Here is a 19,833-nt window from a genome sequence, read left to right as displayed (position 1 = left end):
AAAGGGCGAAATGCATTCAGTTGATTTGTGTGTACATGTGTTTTAGTACTGGTGTAAATGACTCCAGTGGCCCATTTGTTCAGTGGCTGTGAAGCATTTGAAGGCATTTCGGGCACAGCTTGTGTTAAGTGAAGATGATATGGCTGATTATCTGTAGTCTTTCAGAGACCTTTTTATTTAATTTTTTTCGTTGTTCGGCATGCTATTTTCATTCCAGTTTATAGTGTGCCTGATGCTGCCCCACATAAAAGTGCAAGATGGAAGGAGGAGGGCCATGTCTCTCTTGTGTCTTTCCAGAGCCTCTATTTAAGTGGTGTCGTTGTGTGGCTGAGTGCTAGACAGCGGTCCCCCGTGAGGCATCTCTGAGCACGTCCTCCCTTTCCTCTGCTAATGCAGATCATGTCCTGATGACTTCTTTCCTCTCCTGCAAACCTGTCATTGCCACTCTGCCTGCAGGTCCCCATCCTAAAACAGCAGCTCATTACTGTCTGTACTTCGACTGGGTGGGAGGTTTAATAAAATATCATGCCCTGTGCTAGCTCAGTGAAGCTCACATCTGTTGATGGGAGTTTTTGATTATATAAGTGAAAATTACTGGTGAAAAAAGAGGGCATGCCTATACTTTGGGTCTTCCTTTTCAGCATCATTATTGCTCAAAAGCTACAAAAGCAAGGTTGCTTAGTCATTGTGGAGGTGTCACTCTTCACTCTGGACAAGAATTTCCCAAAACCTACGTGCCGGTACAGTGACCCGTGAGACACATCGGTGGAAGGGGCCTCCCTTCAGTTGACATGTTAGACTGACTACGTGGTCATTAAAGATGCCTTGACGATTTTCAAAAGAGTAGGGGTGTCTTGACCAGATTCTGCTCTAATCTTGAACCATCTGGCCTCTCTAAAGTTAGAGAAGCAGCAGGGCTGCTGGTGCATCACTAATAATGACACTGTAGCTATAATATCTCTCACGTTGGTGCTGTGCTTCAGTGGTGAATGAATTGTACGTGTAAACCACTTTGGGATGAAAACTCTTCTCATTTCTGTATCTTGTGTTTTAATGTGCTGTGGTTTGTGTTTTCATTATTTACTAATTTTGCCATTGCATACTTTATTGGTGTGTTTGATATTTTCAGCCTTTGCAGAAGAATTAGTCTAAAAAACTTTCAGCAGTCACGGGTGAAATTATTTTCAAGATTGATGGCTCTGAATCATTATTTTGGAGAGTACAGAAGTTACAAAGCATCACTGGGGTTATTTGGGGGGGGGGGATCTGACTATCTGGGGAAATAAAATAAATTAAGTGATGGGAAAAATGGCATTTCATGAAATATTGTTCCTTTGGAGGACTTTATAGAAATTTAACTAAATGTCATCTAGCTTTCAGCCTCCAAATGTGCACAAAGGGAATGAAAGTCAAACTTGATTAGTTTTTAATTTTATCAGATGGGAAATCCAACAACAGTGTGTTGTATTTGATGTTCTAGCACCTTTGGAATGACTTTTCGCAACACAAATGCCACTTCCTACAAAGTGCAACACAGGGCAGAATTAATTGCCTTCTTATTAACTGCGTTATGAATTAAATGTGAATGTGGTATTTATTTTTAGTGCATCCTGACACCAGAAGATTCTATTGAACAATGCATGAGCCCAGAATTTTCTGGGATTTAGTGTCTCGGGAAAGTGATTCATTTGAGCTACTTGATGTGTCAGTTGTTTACGTTAAATACTAGTTTGATTACTTGTATAGAAAAATAATATTTATATTGGTCTTAGGCATTTGGGGGCTGTTACACTCTATTCTTTAACATGACCCTTGCTCTGTAAAATGTGGGAGCTGTTTCCCTCAATATAATTTTAGATCGATGTTATAGATTTTTTCTTGGTCAGGTTTCCAACAGTGGAGTCACAAAGGGAGATAAGAGACTGTACTTGCTGTCAACACCTACTGTATAGTGACACTAACCCGTACATGTCCAAAGAAAGTGTGCAGTGAAACCTTTTTAAGTAAAATATATGTAAAAGCCTACTTTATCCTTTGTGGTTGTCATTAACCACTGTAATGGTTGTAATTCAAAACTTAACAGGGTTTGGAATAGTTCATGTTTTTAGACTGATGCTCAGGGATGCTCAGTACCAGGAATCAGGTTATCGTTTCATTTTCTTTTGCTTCCTTCTCCCCTCCCTCTTCTCTTCCCTGTCATCTCGCTGTTCCACTGTTGCTGCGTTTCGGATGGGAGAATTGCACACAGTCCTTCTCCCGCCCTGACGCAGCACGGTGAAAAAGTGCCCGACTCTCGTCGGCAGCTTTGCCTGGGTTTATTTACTGTGTCATGACAGTTTGACTCGTCCATGGATACATATTCACGGACAGTGAGCAAAGGACAGGCTGTGGTGCTGCTTAAAACTCTTTACCTTGTTGTCAAATCATTTCAGAATTAACTAGAATAATTAATAGTTCTGTGAAAAATGTCTTTTAATCATCCGCAGACCTTTAAGTTACATCTATTGCAAAAGAAGGACGGAAATAATGAAAAAGGATCAAAATAGTATTTCTGTATGCACTGTGACAAAATGCAGTAGGTTTATTGCATTCTGATGTTAACGGTATTCTGTTTTTGAATTAAATTGTTTTGAAATCAATTTTCTTCCATGTCCAAAGGATTACTGATGAATACAAAGGAGTTGTGTTCATCTGTATCTGCACAAAAACATTGCTGTAGTATAAAGCTAAATATTGAATTGTTATTTATATACTTTTCACTAGAGATTCAATCAGGTATAACGATACAAATTACATTGCCATGTGATAAATCATTATTAAATGGCAACCTTATGTTTCTTTTTTATCTGTGACCTCTAACTAATTTAATTCTCTAAAGCTGCTCAATTACAGTTTTTTATTTCTATACCAACCACCTTTACATACATTCAGTAATTGCTTGTGAATCAAAAACCTTAATCAATTTGTGAGAGCAAGTCATTTTCAATAAACTGGTACATTACTCCTTCTTGCTTGGCTGTTGTAAAGCTCATTTTCTTGAGAGAATTAGTCAAAGGTCGTTTTTCAGATCACTGATCTTGGCACTGCATATATTCATGTTACATTCTTTACACTGAAGAATGTATACAGATGTAGTATTGGTGACTTTATGAAGATTGAATATTCACTTGCTCTTAATAGAATATTAATGTTTTGTTTTGGTTACAGGCTCATTGAAGAAAGCAGTCTCTTACCTGTCATCTTTCAAGTCATTTTGGTGAGTGCATTTTAAAATTGAATTTCATTCCTGTTTTTTTTTTCCAACAAAATGTATTAATTTAAATTCATTACTGTTCTGCTTTTGCTCCATGCTTGGAATAAGCAATCACAAGGAAAAATGGTTTGCTGAGCACACACTGCTGTGAATCCACACCTGATGAAAGTGCCTTAGGTTTGAAATGTGTAGAGCCATGTAGTGATGAAAAACTGTATTAGCAGTATGTTAGGTTCATTCCAATTTGATCATCTGTCATGAAAATGTATGTTCTACGCAATGTGTAGAAAACTTTTCTACTATTGAGGCATAAGTCAAGCTCTGCTTTGTACTGGATTTGGTTCAGTATAATTTTTCATCTTGTCATGCATAAGAACACAATCTTTGCATTGCATTCTTATTTGCTTTTTTTTTTACTTTATGCAAATGAAAAAAACAGAGGTAGGCTCATTAGGCTAAATATGTTATTGAGTGACAGAGAAGAAAGTGGGAGCTCAGGGTTAATTGAGCTGAACTGCAGTGGCTCATACTGTACAGTGTAGTGCAAGCTGCAGTCAGCATCACATTGAAAAACCTGAAAAAATCCTCCTGCCTGCAGTCCAATAGGAATCTTCTAACAAGCAGATGAATGTGGTATCTCATTGCACTTGCAGTTAATATGGATGTAAAAATAAACATGGATTTTGAGCTACTCTGTACTGCACAGAATAACACAGATCAGACCTGTCATCAGAGCCGTAAAACAAGCAGCTTTTTAATAAAATGCTGTACCATCTTTATTGTATAATATTAGAGACATGTTCTAATCATACAGTCACCAAATCCAAATCAATTTCCACTGATCAGTTTCCAAAATAAGTGTACCTTATAATATAAGAGTATTATACTCTGCAATAAACAGTGCAGTTTCTCTGTGGACGTATTGTTGTCATTCTTCTTATGAATTGCTCAGTTGATTAATAATTTATATAACAGAGAAAAAAGTAGAAATGACTACTGAAATTTAATTACATCACTCATTACATCACAAGGCTTCTTTCTGTTCAATCTCCAGAGACAGCCAGAGTTAAATAAATGTACTATATGTATACAGATAACTTTGATCTGTTTCCATGTTTTCTGTTTCCTGTCTTGTTTTCATAAACGTTAAAAAATTGAAATGAACCTTGCAGATAACTCTTCAGATTAAATTGTAAACAAACTGTAGTCTGTTGGATAATTCCTTAGTTTGAAGACACTTTCCTTTAAAAACTGCTGGTCACAATAAAACTAATTGTGTTGACTGCAAGGCCAGGTCCCAATTTCAGTCACTCTGTTGTGTTGAATTCCAACACTGCGTTATAAAAACCACATTATGTTATATCAGTTCTCCAGTACTTATTTACATAGTTGGGGTGAATCCAGTAAACCGAGATTGCTATATGGAAGATGTCAATTACTAGAGGACATTCCCCTTATGAGAGAACAGTATCAGCTGTCATAGGTGTCTTCCTCGAATAATAAACAGAAAAGGTCAGTGTTTATAGTTGTAATATTAATAAAAGTGGATCTTTTTCTCTTGCATACTTATTTTACCAAGTTATGCACTTTTAAAACCTGAATTAGACTTTAAAATCATTTTTAAAAATCTAGCTAAGCAGAGTTTAATTAGCATAACAAATGTGCTGACGTGGAAGATTGTCATATAGAAGATACAATGTATTTTTTCCTTAGACCAAATGATCCACTTTGATTCTAGAAAGGCATCTGGCAGAGGCTCCGAGACGTGTAGCTCTGTAATGTGGTCCAGTGGGAAAAAAGGGCGTTTTTTAAAAAGCTGGGCCAAGCATCTTTCAGAAGGTGTGTTGGTCATTTTTAACAGCTAATTCACTAACACAGACTCCTTACCGTAAGTCTCCTTCTGGTCCCAGTGGACAGATTTGTGTTGCTCATGCTCTGGTAAATGGTCTTATGACTACAAATATTTCTCCCGGGTGGCAGTATATGTTACATTATAGGCATCCTCAAGCATCCGCCTGAATGCTATTCACAGCACAGGAAGCATTTAGTCACAATAAATGAAACCACACTCGATAGACTACTCGGTCAGTATTGCACCTGTGTCTCATCAGACTAGTAAAAGTGTAATATCGAAGTGGTATACAAATCAGTGGCTTGTTTTCCTAATAAAATTAATGTTTTGGAATGGTTTCAGCAGGCAGAGGGTTTTGTGAATAAAAAGTAATGGAGCATACATCCCCAAGCTAGCTGTTCCTTCTACTCTAAAGCATTTTGAAAGTGCAGCTTGTCATTAACAACATGCTTTGTACACTGCAGCAAAGCACAGCCCTGCATCACTTGCATTTTGTGAAGTGAATGCAGAATTGTACAGTTGCTCTGTAATGCATGAAACAGCGGAAGAAATTTTGTTATATCACTATAAACCCATTAAGAAGATCCAAATGAAGAGAATAAAGAAGAAACACATTTTTTGTTTTCTGATCATTTGGCTCTAAATATTTTATGGTGAATTGTTATTTTGCATAATGCAACATTTAATAAAAGTAGTAGTTGAAGCAGCAGTGCAATTGTGCTAAATTATGTTGCCAAAAATCCCTGTAATGTCTGAAAACTTCATTTTGCATCTGGTTAACTGGAAGAAAAGCCACACTTACCTTTGATTTTGAAAAGTCGCTCGCCACCACACATGGAATATCGCCCTTCCACGGTGCAAGTGGGCGGATCTGTATATTGGAGCTGCCAAGCCCTGTCTGTGGGAAGTGGCAGAGCATGTATTGTGTCATACTCTGAACACCCCAAGGCTGGAGGAGATAATGAGCCATTTCTTCCTACACATCAGCTCCTTTCACTTTCATGCAGTTGCAGGTAGGACATATTTACTTTTCTCCTCGGAGCTTGTTAGAGTCTGTTCCCCACACTTGGTCATGGGCGCTTGCCCCTTTCCGATTCCGAGCTCTTTCTCTTCGTTTTAAAACACAACGTCAGGAGCTGAGCTGGTGTTGCTGTTATTGCTTGATTACATCTGTTCCATAGGACTGTATTATTGCCTTTTCAACTCACTAGCTGTCCTAAACTAAAGTCCTCTATGAGCAGAAGAAAAGGCTCTTTAAGTAAAGGAATAATGATAGGCAAGATCACTGAGCTTTCCAGACTGCCAGTCTGGTGGCAGAAAGGTTCCTACAAATCCTAGCCAATATCTTGGTGTTAACAGCTCATCATAGTATCAGTGGCTACACACATGGCTACAGGCCACCTGATGTGTCCCAGCGGGTCGGGTCTACCTAACGTCAGGCTGACGCAACATCTGTGCCTCTGAGCTCCACGTCCACAAGGTCCTCGATTTCACAGGGCCAAGTTGTCGTTGGGTTGGGTTCTTGATGGCCATTGTGTCTGTGAAGTTTGTAGGTGAGCTCTCAGCACTTATTGCTTTGTAGTATCTGATTTGCTGGTTATGGCTCCAGGTTCTCGTGATGTCTGAACCCGGCCTTCCTTCTGAAACTCATCTCGCTTTTCGGACCTTAACCAGACAGTGGAGCTGCTAGTCTTCCACCTGGGCTCTCTTCTCCTCGACGGTTGAACACGCCCTGCTATAAAGAGCCATACATTGCCCTGCTATAAAGAGCAGACAGAAGAGTTGTATAAGACAGACTAGTTGTTAACCTGTCTTGGTGCTGACTAGCACTGATCCCAGTACATTATAGACACTCTTTTGCTGGCTCAGGACAGCGTGGGCTTCCTATACTCGAGCCGCAGTGTGTTTTACAGCTGTTGGGCATGTGAGCTGTAGCTGGGTGAGCTCCTCCATACTCCTTTGCAAAGTTCCACCATACTTGGGGTCTTCTATACTATACATGGGACCAGTGGTACTAGAGGCTGAAAGTTTGTTGGACCCGGAGACAGAATGACTGGTTCTGAGTTGAACTCTGATCCCATCATGACCACTTACGCAATGGCTTGGAGGCACAGTTCCTGTCTGAGGTGGCTCAAAAATTCAGAAATTAAAGGGAGCAGCTGCTTACAGATGTGAGCGTGCTTCACTGGAACGGTCCACCAGATCACCTCGCTAGCCCTACGTGAGCGTGCAGGTGAAAGAGGCTGCAATACATAGTCCAGACTGCTCACACCCTGGGGGGAGCACCAGCTCGTTAATGGTGGCTTTTTTACTCTTTCAGATCTATAAGTTTATCTTGAAATTTTACATTTATGATGTCAGTCTTCATTTTTGTGTAAAAATTAAGAAACTTAATTTTTGAATTCATGAACGTAGAAAAGGATGCACAATACAAAAAAAAGAGTGAATATAACAAGCTGTATCGCATTATATATCTGATTTTTAAGTAACTGTTAAATCTACCAAAGATTTATGAATAATAAATGTACATGTAGTTCACGGTTCTGTTTAATTGCTCTGGTTGGCAGTTTTTTCCTATTTTCCCTGTTTCTTCATTTTGCTCTGCTGCGACCCATGTTGAATTCAGCACCATGTGACAGTCTGCAGGCTAATCCAAGCCCACTGTGTAAGGCTCCCTTATTGCTGTTGTCTGGGGAGAGGGGAGGGGTGTTTAAGAGCATGTACTGTAGCTAAAAGCAAGCAGAGGAGCTTTGTGATCGATAACAATAAGGTCTGAAAACACCAGAGGCCTGGATAAGAATTCTGTCTTTAAAAAACAGTGGAAATGGGAGAAAAAGGAGAGAATGTGTAAAAGGTAGGATGGAGAAAGAAAGGCTTTAATAGCGTCCACTGCACTTGTTTGTACTATATGCACAAGTCCTCCAGAGAGTGATTCAGGGAGTAGGCCTGCTGTTTCCCTCATTAGTGTGGACAGTAAAGATGCTGTCTGGGTGACTGCCATCTCCACCACAGCGGTTAAACTGCAGCAGGCTGAGATTTTAATTATGTCTTAATTATCTTGGCTGCGATAGACAACATTTCTTCATGTACAGTAATATAAAGAAACTGTCCTTACAGTAGCTTCAGGTGACACAGATGTGGACTGCAATTGCAAACAGAAGGAAGAAAGCTTCTCTAAAAGGCCCAACTAACATCATTAAAATAATTTTACTGTCTTCTTTAATACAATACTCATTTAATTTTGTGTTTTTTAGACACAATGGGATGAAAGGACATTGAAAGCTTGCGTCTTGTTAATTTTATTAGGCATAGTAAGAGCTCATTCATTTCCTGTGTCTTCTTTCAGATAGTAATTCAGCATGTTTATAAAGTTTAATTGTTTTTAGCTATAGCTGTGGTTTTCTGTCAATATTTGAGCACAATTTATATTAATTATTTTTTTCTTACAATTTATATTTTCCTTGTTAGATTCAGAAGCCTATTAATCAGCCATTTTCTAAAAGATTTTAAATGCCTCAACTACGAAGACATTTGACACCAGAATTATGAAGGCATGTTTGTGCACGTCACCGAAGTAAAACGGACTAAACCTGTGCACTGTAGCTGTTTATCTACTAATGCGCTGTTAACCCACTTCCTGCTTGCCATGAAGATTTCAGCAGTAAGAAATTGGTGTCTAATGTTTAAACACTACAACACACATCGAGCCCTAAAATCCTGAGCACTCTGTCTTCATGTTGATGGTTTGTCTCAGGTCTGTCAATGCGTTACTCTGAAATGAAGATATAATGAACAGGAAGGTTCCAGACAGACATCCCTTAGAAAAAAAAAACAATGCTAATGTGCCATAAATAAATTCCTTGCTGACACTGCTGTGCTTCTTTGAGGTGGTTGCTGTCCAGATCATGGTATCGTCCTTGCAGGACGACTCCCTTTCGCACACTGCTGTGCCTGAGAGCTTGAGTGTTGTTGTGTGCTATAGAAGCTTTACTGCAGTAGGTCAAATTTTAGTGCAGTATGTCAGCACTCAGTGGAGCTTCATGAATATTTCCATGTGTTCATGCTGTAATACAGATATTAAGAAATCATTCTGCTTTATCTGCTTTATTTCAAGAAAATAATAATATGGTAATAATTTAGGTTTAGTAACTTATTTGTGTTTTTTTGTGACGTGAAATGTTGGGGGGAAATAAATTGTGATGCTATTAAAGCCCTGATTGTTCTCATACAGTTTTAAATGCAAAATTGTGAGGGTAGGAAGGGTGTCATAAAATTTTAAGACTGAAAGAAGAACTTAATTCTGTTATTATAAATTCAATAATGTTTAATGTGTTAACTACCTTTTGGTTTTCTTTGAAGACCTAGAACTGAACTTTTTAACTGGTGCTGAAATGTGTGATCTGCATGCACAAAATATTATTTTTTCCAATGTGAAAGTGGTTGAGCTTTTTATCCACCATATTTTAAGAGATTGTGAATACCACATATAGTGCTTGCATACTTTTTAGTGCCTGCTATTATTATCTATGGCATAATGTTCACATATTCTTTTAACAAGCTAGCAATAAACATGTGGCTAATGACGTCAGAAGTGTTAATGGAGTGCTGTATAGTACAAATAACATCTTCATTGCTTTTGGCATTCAAGCCTTTACGTTCTTATAGATCAAAATAAAAATGAAAAACGTGTACTAGTGCATTATAAACAAATCGTTTTTGCAGGGTTCATAAAACATTTGTGAAGTCTTAGCCTAAAATGCTTAAGCTAGTGGTACTTATTGATTGTTGCTACTTCTGCTGTGGTTTCTGATTCCTTGAAATAAAAGCTGTGTTTGTGGAATACATAGCAACCAAATCAAAGGTCAAAATCCATGTCTGTTTGTTGTGCAAAGCTAAAATGGGATTATTCCACAGATGTCTCCTTGTTGTGTAGATAGTACAATAATCTAATTAGAAAGCTGGTGATGGGGGTGTGCGTGGGTGTGTGTATGAGTGTCTGTGTACTTCTCTGGGAAGCGTGGGTCCAGCTGTTAGACACAATCTACTTCCTGTATTACGGAATGGTTGTCTTAACAATACTGAACTAAAGTATTTAAGAGTGAAAACACAAAAGATAGTAGTTGGTGTCTTTATTATCTTGTGTATTATTTTCATGAGAATACAGAGAGTAATTTTGTGCTGTGAGCCACGTTATATCCTGGTATAATGAGTTTCAAGAGAAGCTGTCCTGCTGTTTCAATTATTGGTATCTCTTGGTCTTTGAACAATAGCTTGAGTCCCTGTGGCTCGGGAAGAGAAAATGCTGAATTATTGATCCCTTGTGGAATTTTGTAAATCAGAGGTTACCGTAAATTCAGGAATCAGCATGTTATTCCTCTTTAAAATCACAGCATTCATTGGATGTTAAATAGGTTCTTAGCTATCTGTACTTGTATTTTTTGCTTGCGTTTTATGTTGTTAGTCCAGATGCTGTCAATAAAAAAATCAAACACAATTGTAAGATGTGTTTGTTAATTGTAAGATGCAATTCAGAATATTGTGTACAGTTTTGAACACTACATTACAAAACAAATATATTGCTGCTCTGGAGTCAGTCCACAGAAAACCAGCCAAGCTTAAATAAATATCATACAGTTAAAGTTGTCTTACACAGCGAAGGCTACAAGAGGTCCTGATTCAAGTACTCACAATCTTCAAGGACAGAAAAGACTGATTTCCCTCCTCTCTTTTGTAACCTTTTGTATGTTCTTATAATGTCATTTACAGTGCCTGTAGACAGTCTACACCCCCTTGGACTTTTTCACATTTTATTGTGTTACAGCATGGAACCATGATGTATTTAACTGAGACTTTTTGCCACAAAGTACTCTATAATGTCAAATTTGAAGAAAAAAAATCCAGACATTTTTCTTATTATGGTTACATTGATGTATTATGTATACATAGTGTGGGAATGATTTCCAGTTTTCACTTTTTTTGGAGTTCTGATTACTTTCCTTTTGATTTTCAATTTGTTCCATTATTTGATTTAACAGGATCACCAGGACAATGTACTTGGTGGTACAATGCAGAATGCGGTGGCGCTTTTGAATAACCTGGTTGGTCATCAAGAAACAGATGTTCATCTGCTGTATAAGGAAGGTACTGTATCTAATTCTAATTGTCTGGTTTGTTAATATATGTTCATATCAAGTTATAGTGTGACTCTGACTCACCTGCCAGGCACAAATTATAAACCTAAAATCTTATTGTGAGTCTCCACCGGGTAAAGGGAAGAAGCCTCTGTGAAACTGAGAGCTCCCATTACATACTTTGTTTGTGATTTGCCTAGTGGGTGTGTTGACATTTTGGTGTCATAGATATGAAGAGTATCCGATTTTGACTTAATATTTTGAAGGTACAGCATTTCATTTACACCTCAACACCTCTGTTCATCACTGACATTGTCAATTCTGTTGTCAATCCCCATTACTTATATAATAAATAAACGCTTTGTCTTTATTGTTGGTTTAGCAACACCAGTAATTAAAATGTCTGCTTCTACTTTGTGAAAACATTCTTGTTTTGTACCTCTTTTAAGCAAAGGCTTAAAGTTTGGAGTTTAATTTGTTTACTTGGAAAAATGTGTCAGCTTGTCACATGTAAGTATTGCATCCCATTAAGAGTGGGCAAAGGCCAGATTAAGATAAAGCTGCCTTCCGAATTAAGCAGAATACAACCCATGGTTCAATTTCTCTGGAAACCTGCATGCTGCAAAATGAAAGGGAACCTATCTCTAAAATGTGCCCACTAACCAGAAGAGGCCGTTTTTAACTGAGGGTTTCTTCACTCAGGAAATCAAACACAGAACAGCAAGCTCTCTTACAGAGGTTCAAATACTTGGCTCAAACCTGGTCTTCTCAGATGGTCTGGACAAGGACCTCTAGCCTGGCACATGCTTTTTGTTCTGTTCCTCTTGTATCGTGTTCTCTTCTCCTCTCTGTCTTTTATCCTACGCGTCTGACACTCTTGATCATTCACGCAGAACTTCATTAACTAAGGTATATCAGAAGATCCTTTTGATCAGTGTGTCTCACACCCAGCACAGCTCAGTAAAGATGCCTTGGTTTGAAGCTCTAACAAGTGGAAATGCTGACACTAGCTAGGTGTTTTACCTATTGTCTCTGGATTTTTTGAGACACATCCATAGTCACCTACCATAATCTGTAACAATGGCATTACATAGCAGACATCAATTAATTTCTCTTCGTTAGACTTGTGTCAAGCCCACACTGGTGCTGTAATTCAGATTTGTTCATTAAATAATGAAACATCTCCACATAAAAAGCAATAAGAAAATTCTTATATATATATATTTTGGTTTACTTTTGGTAAATTGGGAAAGTAGATTAATTAAAAAAAACTTCATTCAAAATCCCTGAAAGTAATTTTACAAGCTCTCTTTCAAACATAGACTGGAGACAGTGACCACTTGGTGAATCTTGACCAGCTGTAGTCATGTAGTGTGACTCAGAAGTACGTCTGTACAGGTTCTTTTGTCACGGTCACCGTCCGCTCAGGCATAGCTGCTCATTTCTTTGTCTTGACACGAATAGAGCATGCTGTCAGTGTCTTCTGATTTTGTTCATGGCTTGCATTTAAATGCTACAAGCTGAAGGGGGCTGTAGTGTGGCATTATGTGCAGTAGCTAGCTGTAGATCTGCTGCTTTTACCATGCACTACACCTCCCTGTCCTCAAAAGCATGTGATTTGCTAATAATTACCAATAATTCATGCTGGTTTTTGTCCTGTGGCCTTGTTTTTCTTATCTGCAGCACATAAGACCCTTTTCTCAGCTGTTACTTCTCCTTTAAATGAAGGTTTTGTTTCCTGTAATTGTGGGTTGTGTTACAAGATAGAACTGTATTGTTGCTTCTCTTAAATTTTCATAATCTGCCTTTACTGACAATGTACTAGAGTTCAGTTGCAACATGGTTTCGTGGAGAGTTTTATATGTGGGTAGTCTTCCGACATTTTTCGCTCTACAGGGCTGAGTGAGTCCCTGCTTTTGCTTTCTTTTATCTCTGCACTTCACTTTGTTAATGCAGCTCTCCAGCTCCTGGCTGTTGATGTCCTTAGGTGCCATGGACAGTCTGCCACAGAGCATACAGTGTCCTTGCCTGCAATCTGCGCATTGGGGGTGACTTTGTAATTAGCACCCAGGGTTTCCTGTTTGCCTTCTTCAATTATTGATTTACTTTACATTGTCTTAGGATACCTGTCTAGCAAAGCTTAATCTGTTTACTAATCTATTAAATAATGTATTCCATTGCAGTCTGTTGACAGTTAGGTTTCCAGTTTCTGTAACAGTTGGCTGATTCACATTATCAGTGTTGAGTGTACCAAGACATACCATTGCACTTACTACAACATCAAGACACTCTCAGTACATGTTCCTATCAGGGCTAGTCAGTGGCATGTCTGTTGGTTTGACATTTAACAAGCCTGTATGAAAACGCATGTCTTAAAATAGCCTCATGGAATATAACTGAGTGCCCCATGAGTTTGTGTTAAGATACACATAGTTTAAATCCATTGCACAGGTTCCAATATCCCCAATATTCTTTTATGTGAAACGTATGCTACACTAACAGGGGAATGCCATTTTCACCTCTGAAGTAAATGTGCACAAGATATGCAAACAATCTGTCACCATCTGTGTGTGATACATGATCCCTGGAGGGTTTGGAATAGTTTAGCTCTATACTGAGTTTAAAAAAAGAGGCTAATTTATATGTGCATTGTCACAGAATGAAAGGAGCTCTTTCTTATTTACTGGAGGATAAAACAATAAGCTGGTAGATACCAATCACTCCTGAAGGATTCAATTCTGTTGTGATATTAAGACATTTCCAGGGAGACGTAACTCACTGCCTTCAGTGAATTGTATACATTCCATATTGGACACAAACACAATTTCATTTGTTTATAGACTGTCCTAATGATTTATAAAAAAGTAAAAAGGCTTTACTTACAAACTCCAGTGTTTTACTTCGTGCTTGTCTTTTTTACTGACACGGTCAGTTTCCCCTGCGGACGCCCGGTGGTATGGGAAATAGGAGTTTGTACCAGGCTAGCCATGACACCTGCTTTCTGACCTGAATGCTCTTGAACATCATTTCTGGTTGCATCCCCTGTTCCTTGTATTGGTATTGATTTTAAAGATGTCCTCTGGATTGGCTTAGTTAATACTTCTCAAAATTGTGAATGTTCCCCGTCCAGGCTAAAAACACTCACTTCTTTTAATCATATTGAGAATAACATCACTTTAAGGTGAGGAATTAACCTTGTTACTCCTTTTTTTGCCTCTGTAGCATCTGTATCCCTGAAGTGCTGTGTTGACTTTAATAAACACCTGGCAACTTGCATGTAACACGTAGTATCTTGAAATTATCCACACTAGATTTCATTTGCCAGGTGTCTTCCCAGATATGAGTAATGTCCTGTTGTATCATTTGTGTTACTGAAACAGCATTTGCAACTTCAGCTACTTTTGTATCATCTGCAAATTCGCCAGATTTGCTAACTCTATCAATCTAAGACAGTGAGTTAATTTGGGAAGCATAAACGTCATAATACTGATCCCTGTAGTTCTGTGCTAATGACCTCAATCTCCTTCATGGTAACTGTCCTTATCAGTACCTTGAATTTAAAACATAAGGAAGGTCATAAATAAGAGAAAGGTTATTGTGAGATCAGGTTACGAGTAAGGGGCCTGTCGAGCCCATTTGGTAGTTGTCTTCCCTGTTCAGAACTGAATAGGCTCAGTTCTTTCAGCTTGTCAGTGTGACACTCCTTTATGTCCCAGAATGCATCTGGCTGTTCTCTGGGTAGATTCTAGAACAGCCAAAACCCTTGTTTACATTCAATGACATCAACTAGGTATTTGCTTAGTCTTGAATTTTGAATTTTATCTAAAACTTTTTAAATTTTATTTCCTTCCTCTCCAGTGTTGGCTTATCCTCATCAGATGCAAACCTGACTTATTTGCTAACTATACCAGAATCTAGATGACTATACTCGTATACTGTAAATTAGGAAGAGCAATGGTCCTAGTACAGATCCTTGTAGTACTCCATTAATTGTCACCCCAATTTCAGCATTATCTGTACTCTGTTTCTGTTAACCAGTAATTTATTCACATGCATTTCCCTGAATCAAGCCATTTCATTTGTGTGTATTCTGCTTGTTCAGAGAACTCTAAACTGGTTGATTAGGCAAGACGTGCCTTTTCTAAATCCATGTTGACTATTCTATAGGGTAATATTTCCCTATAGGTGATCCTCTGGTATTAGCTAGTTTGTAATCTTTGCAAATACATTACAGATATACCCCCATGAGCCAACTCAAGGTAAACAATGACACCAGTATTTGCTTCTGTGATCTCATTTGCTTAAAAGAAAACAGAGCATTCCCAAAATCTTAATCTGGTTTTCAGTTTATTTTCAGTTTTTAAGTGCTTTTTTTTTTTTCTTGAGGAGGTGTTAGTGTTATGTTTAGGGGATGTGTTTAGTATTATATTTTGCTGTTTGTGTCTGTGCTTGAGGTAAAAGCAAAACTGGTTCACTGTATTTGAGACGTTTCATTTCTTTTTTTAGTTAGTTTGAGAGATCATATCTTTGTTCACAGGAATGAGCATAGAAAATTAAAGTATCACTATAACTCATTTCATTATACACATGTAAAGAACAAAGGTCAGAATGTAGACTTAATATCCTATATGTATTATTAATATGCTTTTGTGTGTTTTTTTCTGCCCGGAAATGTCTTTGTTTTGTACAAGCTAATTTAACAAGTGTAGTTTTGTGCTAGCCAGGCATGCCCATATAATTTGTCAAGTGCCATTCACTTTTCATTTCCTCCATACATTGAAATCATTTAAATAGTACTGCTTGTAGTTTCCTTGATTGGTTAAGGGCTTGGATGGCTTCCCTGGTGTGTTTAAACAGTGGTTTAACAGTGGTTATGAGTGGGTCTGTAAAATCTCACCACGCTGCTTTGTCAGATATAAATTCCATTGTGCTGAAGGGCCGATGTGAAGGTGGCAGTTTGTTCTCTTCCCCCTGCATTCCTCTGTCACGCTCATTACCACCAGCCGTTTGTGCGCTATTTGGAAAGAGTCAGCATGATTATGTGTGAATTGGATCTTTTCTTCTAGGAAACTGTTAATCCAACACTAAAAAACTCCATCAATAATTCGTGCTATCTCCAGCTGTTATGGTTCGTATTGTCTCTCTTGGGTAACTGTGAAAGAAATGGGTTGTTTAATTGATTCTTTTAGGTGTGACTGAAACTCTTAGAGGTGTATATGTGCGTGTGCCGTGTGAGTTAATCTGAATATAATAGAACCCATGAGAGAAGTGAGAGTGTGTGAGGAGAATTTTAGAATTTTATACAATTGCACCCCCAAAGATAGTCAAAAAGATAAGAAAACAGGCTGAAAAAAATAACACCACTCCTTAATAGTGGGCTCATTCGCCTAAAAGCAAACAGTGTTCACACAGTCATCACAAGCTGTGAGAAGCAGAACAACTTGAGGTATCTTATGGTCTCTGTCAAGTTTCAGTGCATTTTATAATAAAGAGTAAATAAACAATAACTAACAACATTAAATAGTCTTTTTCATGAAAATATAGGTAACCTTTACTCATAATTGGTTGTAAAATTTCAGAAGCTTAGAGGTACGAACTGTAGAGCTTTCTTATTAATAAAATTATAATATGTAATTTTGAATGTAACATGCTAATTGCAGTAGGAGCTCATTTGCTGTGATACAGAGCAGTGGGTTTGGTGCAGTGTTGGGAACTACTTCAGTATAGTTGCCATTACTTCTAGATTAGTAAGTTTCCATTTGTTATTATGGTAGTTTTCTTCCAGCTCTCTGTTGCTCTGCCATCTGCTTGGTTTCACATTTGACACGTCTCTCTTAATGTCTCTGGGTCTTGCTCATCAGGAAATATTTTTGCCAAACTAGTTTAGTTTAGCTTGCTGCTATTTACGTCCTCCATGTGCTGGTTGGTATATTGTGTATTGTATTGGAATAAATTTTAGGATTTATAATGATTGTTTTGTGTTTAAAACATGCTTTATTTTTTTTTCTTGAAGAACACATACTGTACTGTTAATTTTTTAAGGACTTGAAAGAACTGACACTAAGACTTTCCAGTCACAGAAACCTAGAAAGAATAATGGATGTTGAAATGTGTTTGAATAGTAGAAATTATCGGCTTTTGGCTGCAATGTGCTTAATAGCCCGAATCCTTTAGTAATCATCACACGGTTCGTGAGAGAGCAGTATGTGACATGTATGTACAGACTGGCCAAGAAAGGCAGAGGGAACAGCCGTAAATCACAGCCTTTCAAGTGACTCCAGCTACATTGAGTGATGGGTTTGTGAAAAGCTTGTTTTACTCGACTGAATTCACATATGAGGAACATTTTATTTTGTCTTTGAACCCATTCAGTTTGCTTGACATTAGGTTTGTGATCATTTTCTCATGTTCTTAGAAAGCCTGATTTACCTTCAATTTCTGTTGACCTTTTGAGAAAAAAAACGATAATATTATTAGTTTTAATTTATGAATTAATATTACTGATACTGCATACTTTTTATACAACTTTATTTTAGGTACCTTTATATGATATCAAAACAGTAGGGCTTTTGCTGTTTTTTTGTTCTTTTTTTTTAAATGAGGCAAATTCATAATTAATTAATTGTGTTGTCTTCCTTTTTTTAAAGAACCAAATGTATTGAAAATTCATTTCTGCAAAGCTGATGTTTTCTTAGCATTGCAGCTCTGCAGTTATTTCTGGAAATCTTCATCTTGAGCCAATGTCATTGAAAGTCTTGTATTCCCTGTATTTTGTGTTTAATTCACTGGTAATCTGAGCTGTGACACCTCTCTCGACCCATTTATTAAAGATTTGTGAAAATATTTCCAGAAATCGGTGTTATTTTATAAATAATACAACAGAAAAGCACTGATCAGAATGGTCTTTTCCGAGCTGGAGTGATTGGAAGGTTTGGAAGTGCAGCTCGTGCAACACTCATTGCCTTCTAGAGAATCCGTGCTGGGATGCAGTTGGAGAAGAGGGCTGGTAATCACAAGTATTGCTTTTATGTTAACTCAGGGTGAGCTGCAGAAAGTAAATCGATATAGCTTTGCAGCCCAAGGCACTGTTTACCACCTGCTGATCTGCAAGTCTTCAGGGTCTGGAGGTCCTTTGTCGATCCTTGCTGGGGTATTTAAGATACCTGGGCAATAGAGTCATCGTACGCAAAGATTCAAAGTCTGGCACACTCACATTACCTGTGATTACAGAGCTAATTTTATGAGCCACACATTTTGCCTGGTGAAGTGGGTTGCGTTTTATAAAAAGATGAATGAGGTCGAAGGCTGTTGAGCAACATTACAAAAATGCCATTGAAGTTTTACTAGAGTCATTTACATTACAATTACAATTAAAGACCCGTGCTGACTTATTAGTTTACTTCATTTACTTTTTTAAAATATTAAATTCTATAAAGAAAATAGTTTCTAAAGATGTTTCCACCAGAATTCACACATTATAATGGCAATAGTGGCTGGATGTGACTGGCTGAGGACAGGAGGATGAGAAGATAGAGAGATAATATTATACATTCAGAATTATAAGATTGTCAATCTTTAAGGTAAATAGTTTAAACTTAACACAGCTAAACTGGAAAAAGCAAAGGTTTAGTCTTAATCTTTTGTGGATAATATATTTCAAGCCCTTTGTCATTTAAGCAAGTAGAAAATACTCTCCAAAGTCATTGTTAATGTAAGATTGTGTTATTATTTTCATATTCTGTGTGTTGTATGCAAATGTTGTGCTGTGATGGTTTAAAAAACCAAGGGTTGTCTTTCCTAGAAAAGTTTCTTTGCTAAAATATATTCAAAATTCAGGTGATATAAGGAAGAAAATAGTATTTCTGCGCTACTACCACATTGTCTGCTGTCTGAAGGAGGGGTGTTTTTAATAATGACTAAAGACAGGCTAATGCATACTGATGGGAATACTGTAAGCAGCCATCTATGCAAAATGTGGAGAGAACATATCCAGGTATTTTTAGTTTTCATCTAGTGAATAAGGAGTTGTGGAGATAATATTCAGAAAGTATCATCCAAGTTGATTGATCTGGATTTAGAACTTACTAATGTTTAGTAGTCAGAGAATACTGATACGAGCACAGAGCTCCTGATGGGATAATTTACTTAGTGGAAAACAGGATTTATAGTAGGACTAGTACCAAATTGACAGTTGTCATCTTAACTGGTTAAGTAAATGTATTGAATTATCAGATGAAATCTACTGTAGAAGCAATAAAAGAAGTTCATAAAGATTTAGATACTACCCATGACTGTGGAGGCACCTGGCAAATTAAATGTATTAAAAACAAGTACAAAGCTTACAATCATGTCTGTTTTAATTACAAGATGGATGGTACTGATCGTAAAGCATCATCCTATGAAAAAGTAGCAGGTGTCTATGTGGGCTCATTTTTTTCCTTTTCTAAATAATTTACGAAGTAATGAGTAGGCTACACTCGAGGGTCTACAATAGAAAACGAACAATATGAATGGAAGTTATGCTAAATTGTATAAAGCAGTCACCATTTTAACTTTTATGGGACATTCTGAGCATCAGCCTTTAAAAAAAGTCAGCC

The 19,833-nt window shown here is 37.6% G+C and overlaps 1 protein-coding gene across 7 annotated transcripts in view; it reads left to right on the top strand.

Moving 5' to 3' along the window:
• ulk4 (unc-51 like kinase 4) overlaps window positions 1-19,833 on the top strand; it is a 113,870-nt gene that overhangs the window by 56,624 nt on the left and 37,413 nt on the right. For all 7 annotated transcript variants that reach the window (XR_015925789.1, XM_088602194.1, XM_088602193.1 and 4 more), the window contains exons 31-32: window positions 3,208-3,256; window positions 11,141-11,246. Coding sequence is in view for 6 of the 7 variants with exons in the window: in XM_088602194.1 (XP_088458320.1) it covers window positions 3,208-3,256; window positions 11,141-11,246 (155 nt within the window). In the remaining variant the exon portion in view is untranslated. The remainder of the gene's footprint in view (window positions 1-3,207; window positions 3,257-11,140; window positions 11,247-19,833) is intronic.

Source organism: Lepisosteus platostomus, chromosome 12, assembly GCF_059453375.1.
Source record: "Lepisosteus platostomus isolate fLepPlt1 chromosome 12, fLepPlt1.hap1, whole genome shotgun sequence".
Lineage (NCBI taxonomy): Eukaryota > Metazoa > Chordata > Actinopteri > Semionotiformes > Lepisosteidae > Lepisosteus > Lepisosteus platostomus.
Note: the sequence above shows the minus strand (reverse complement) of the source record. Positions and strands in the feature narration are given on the sequence as shown.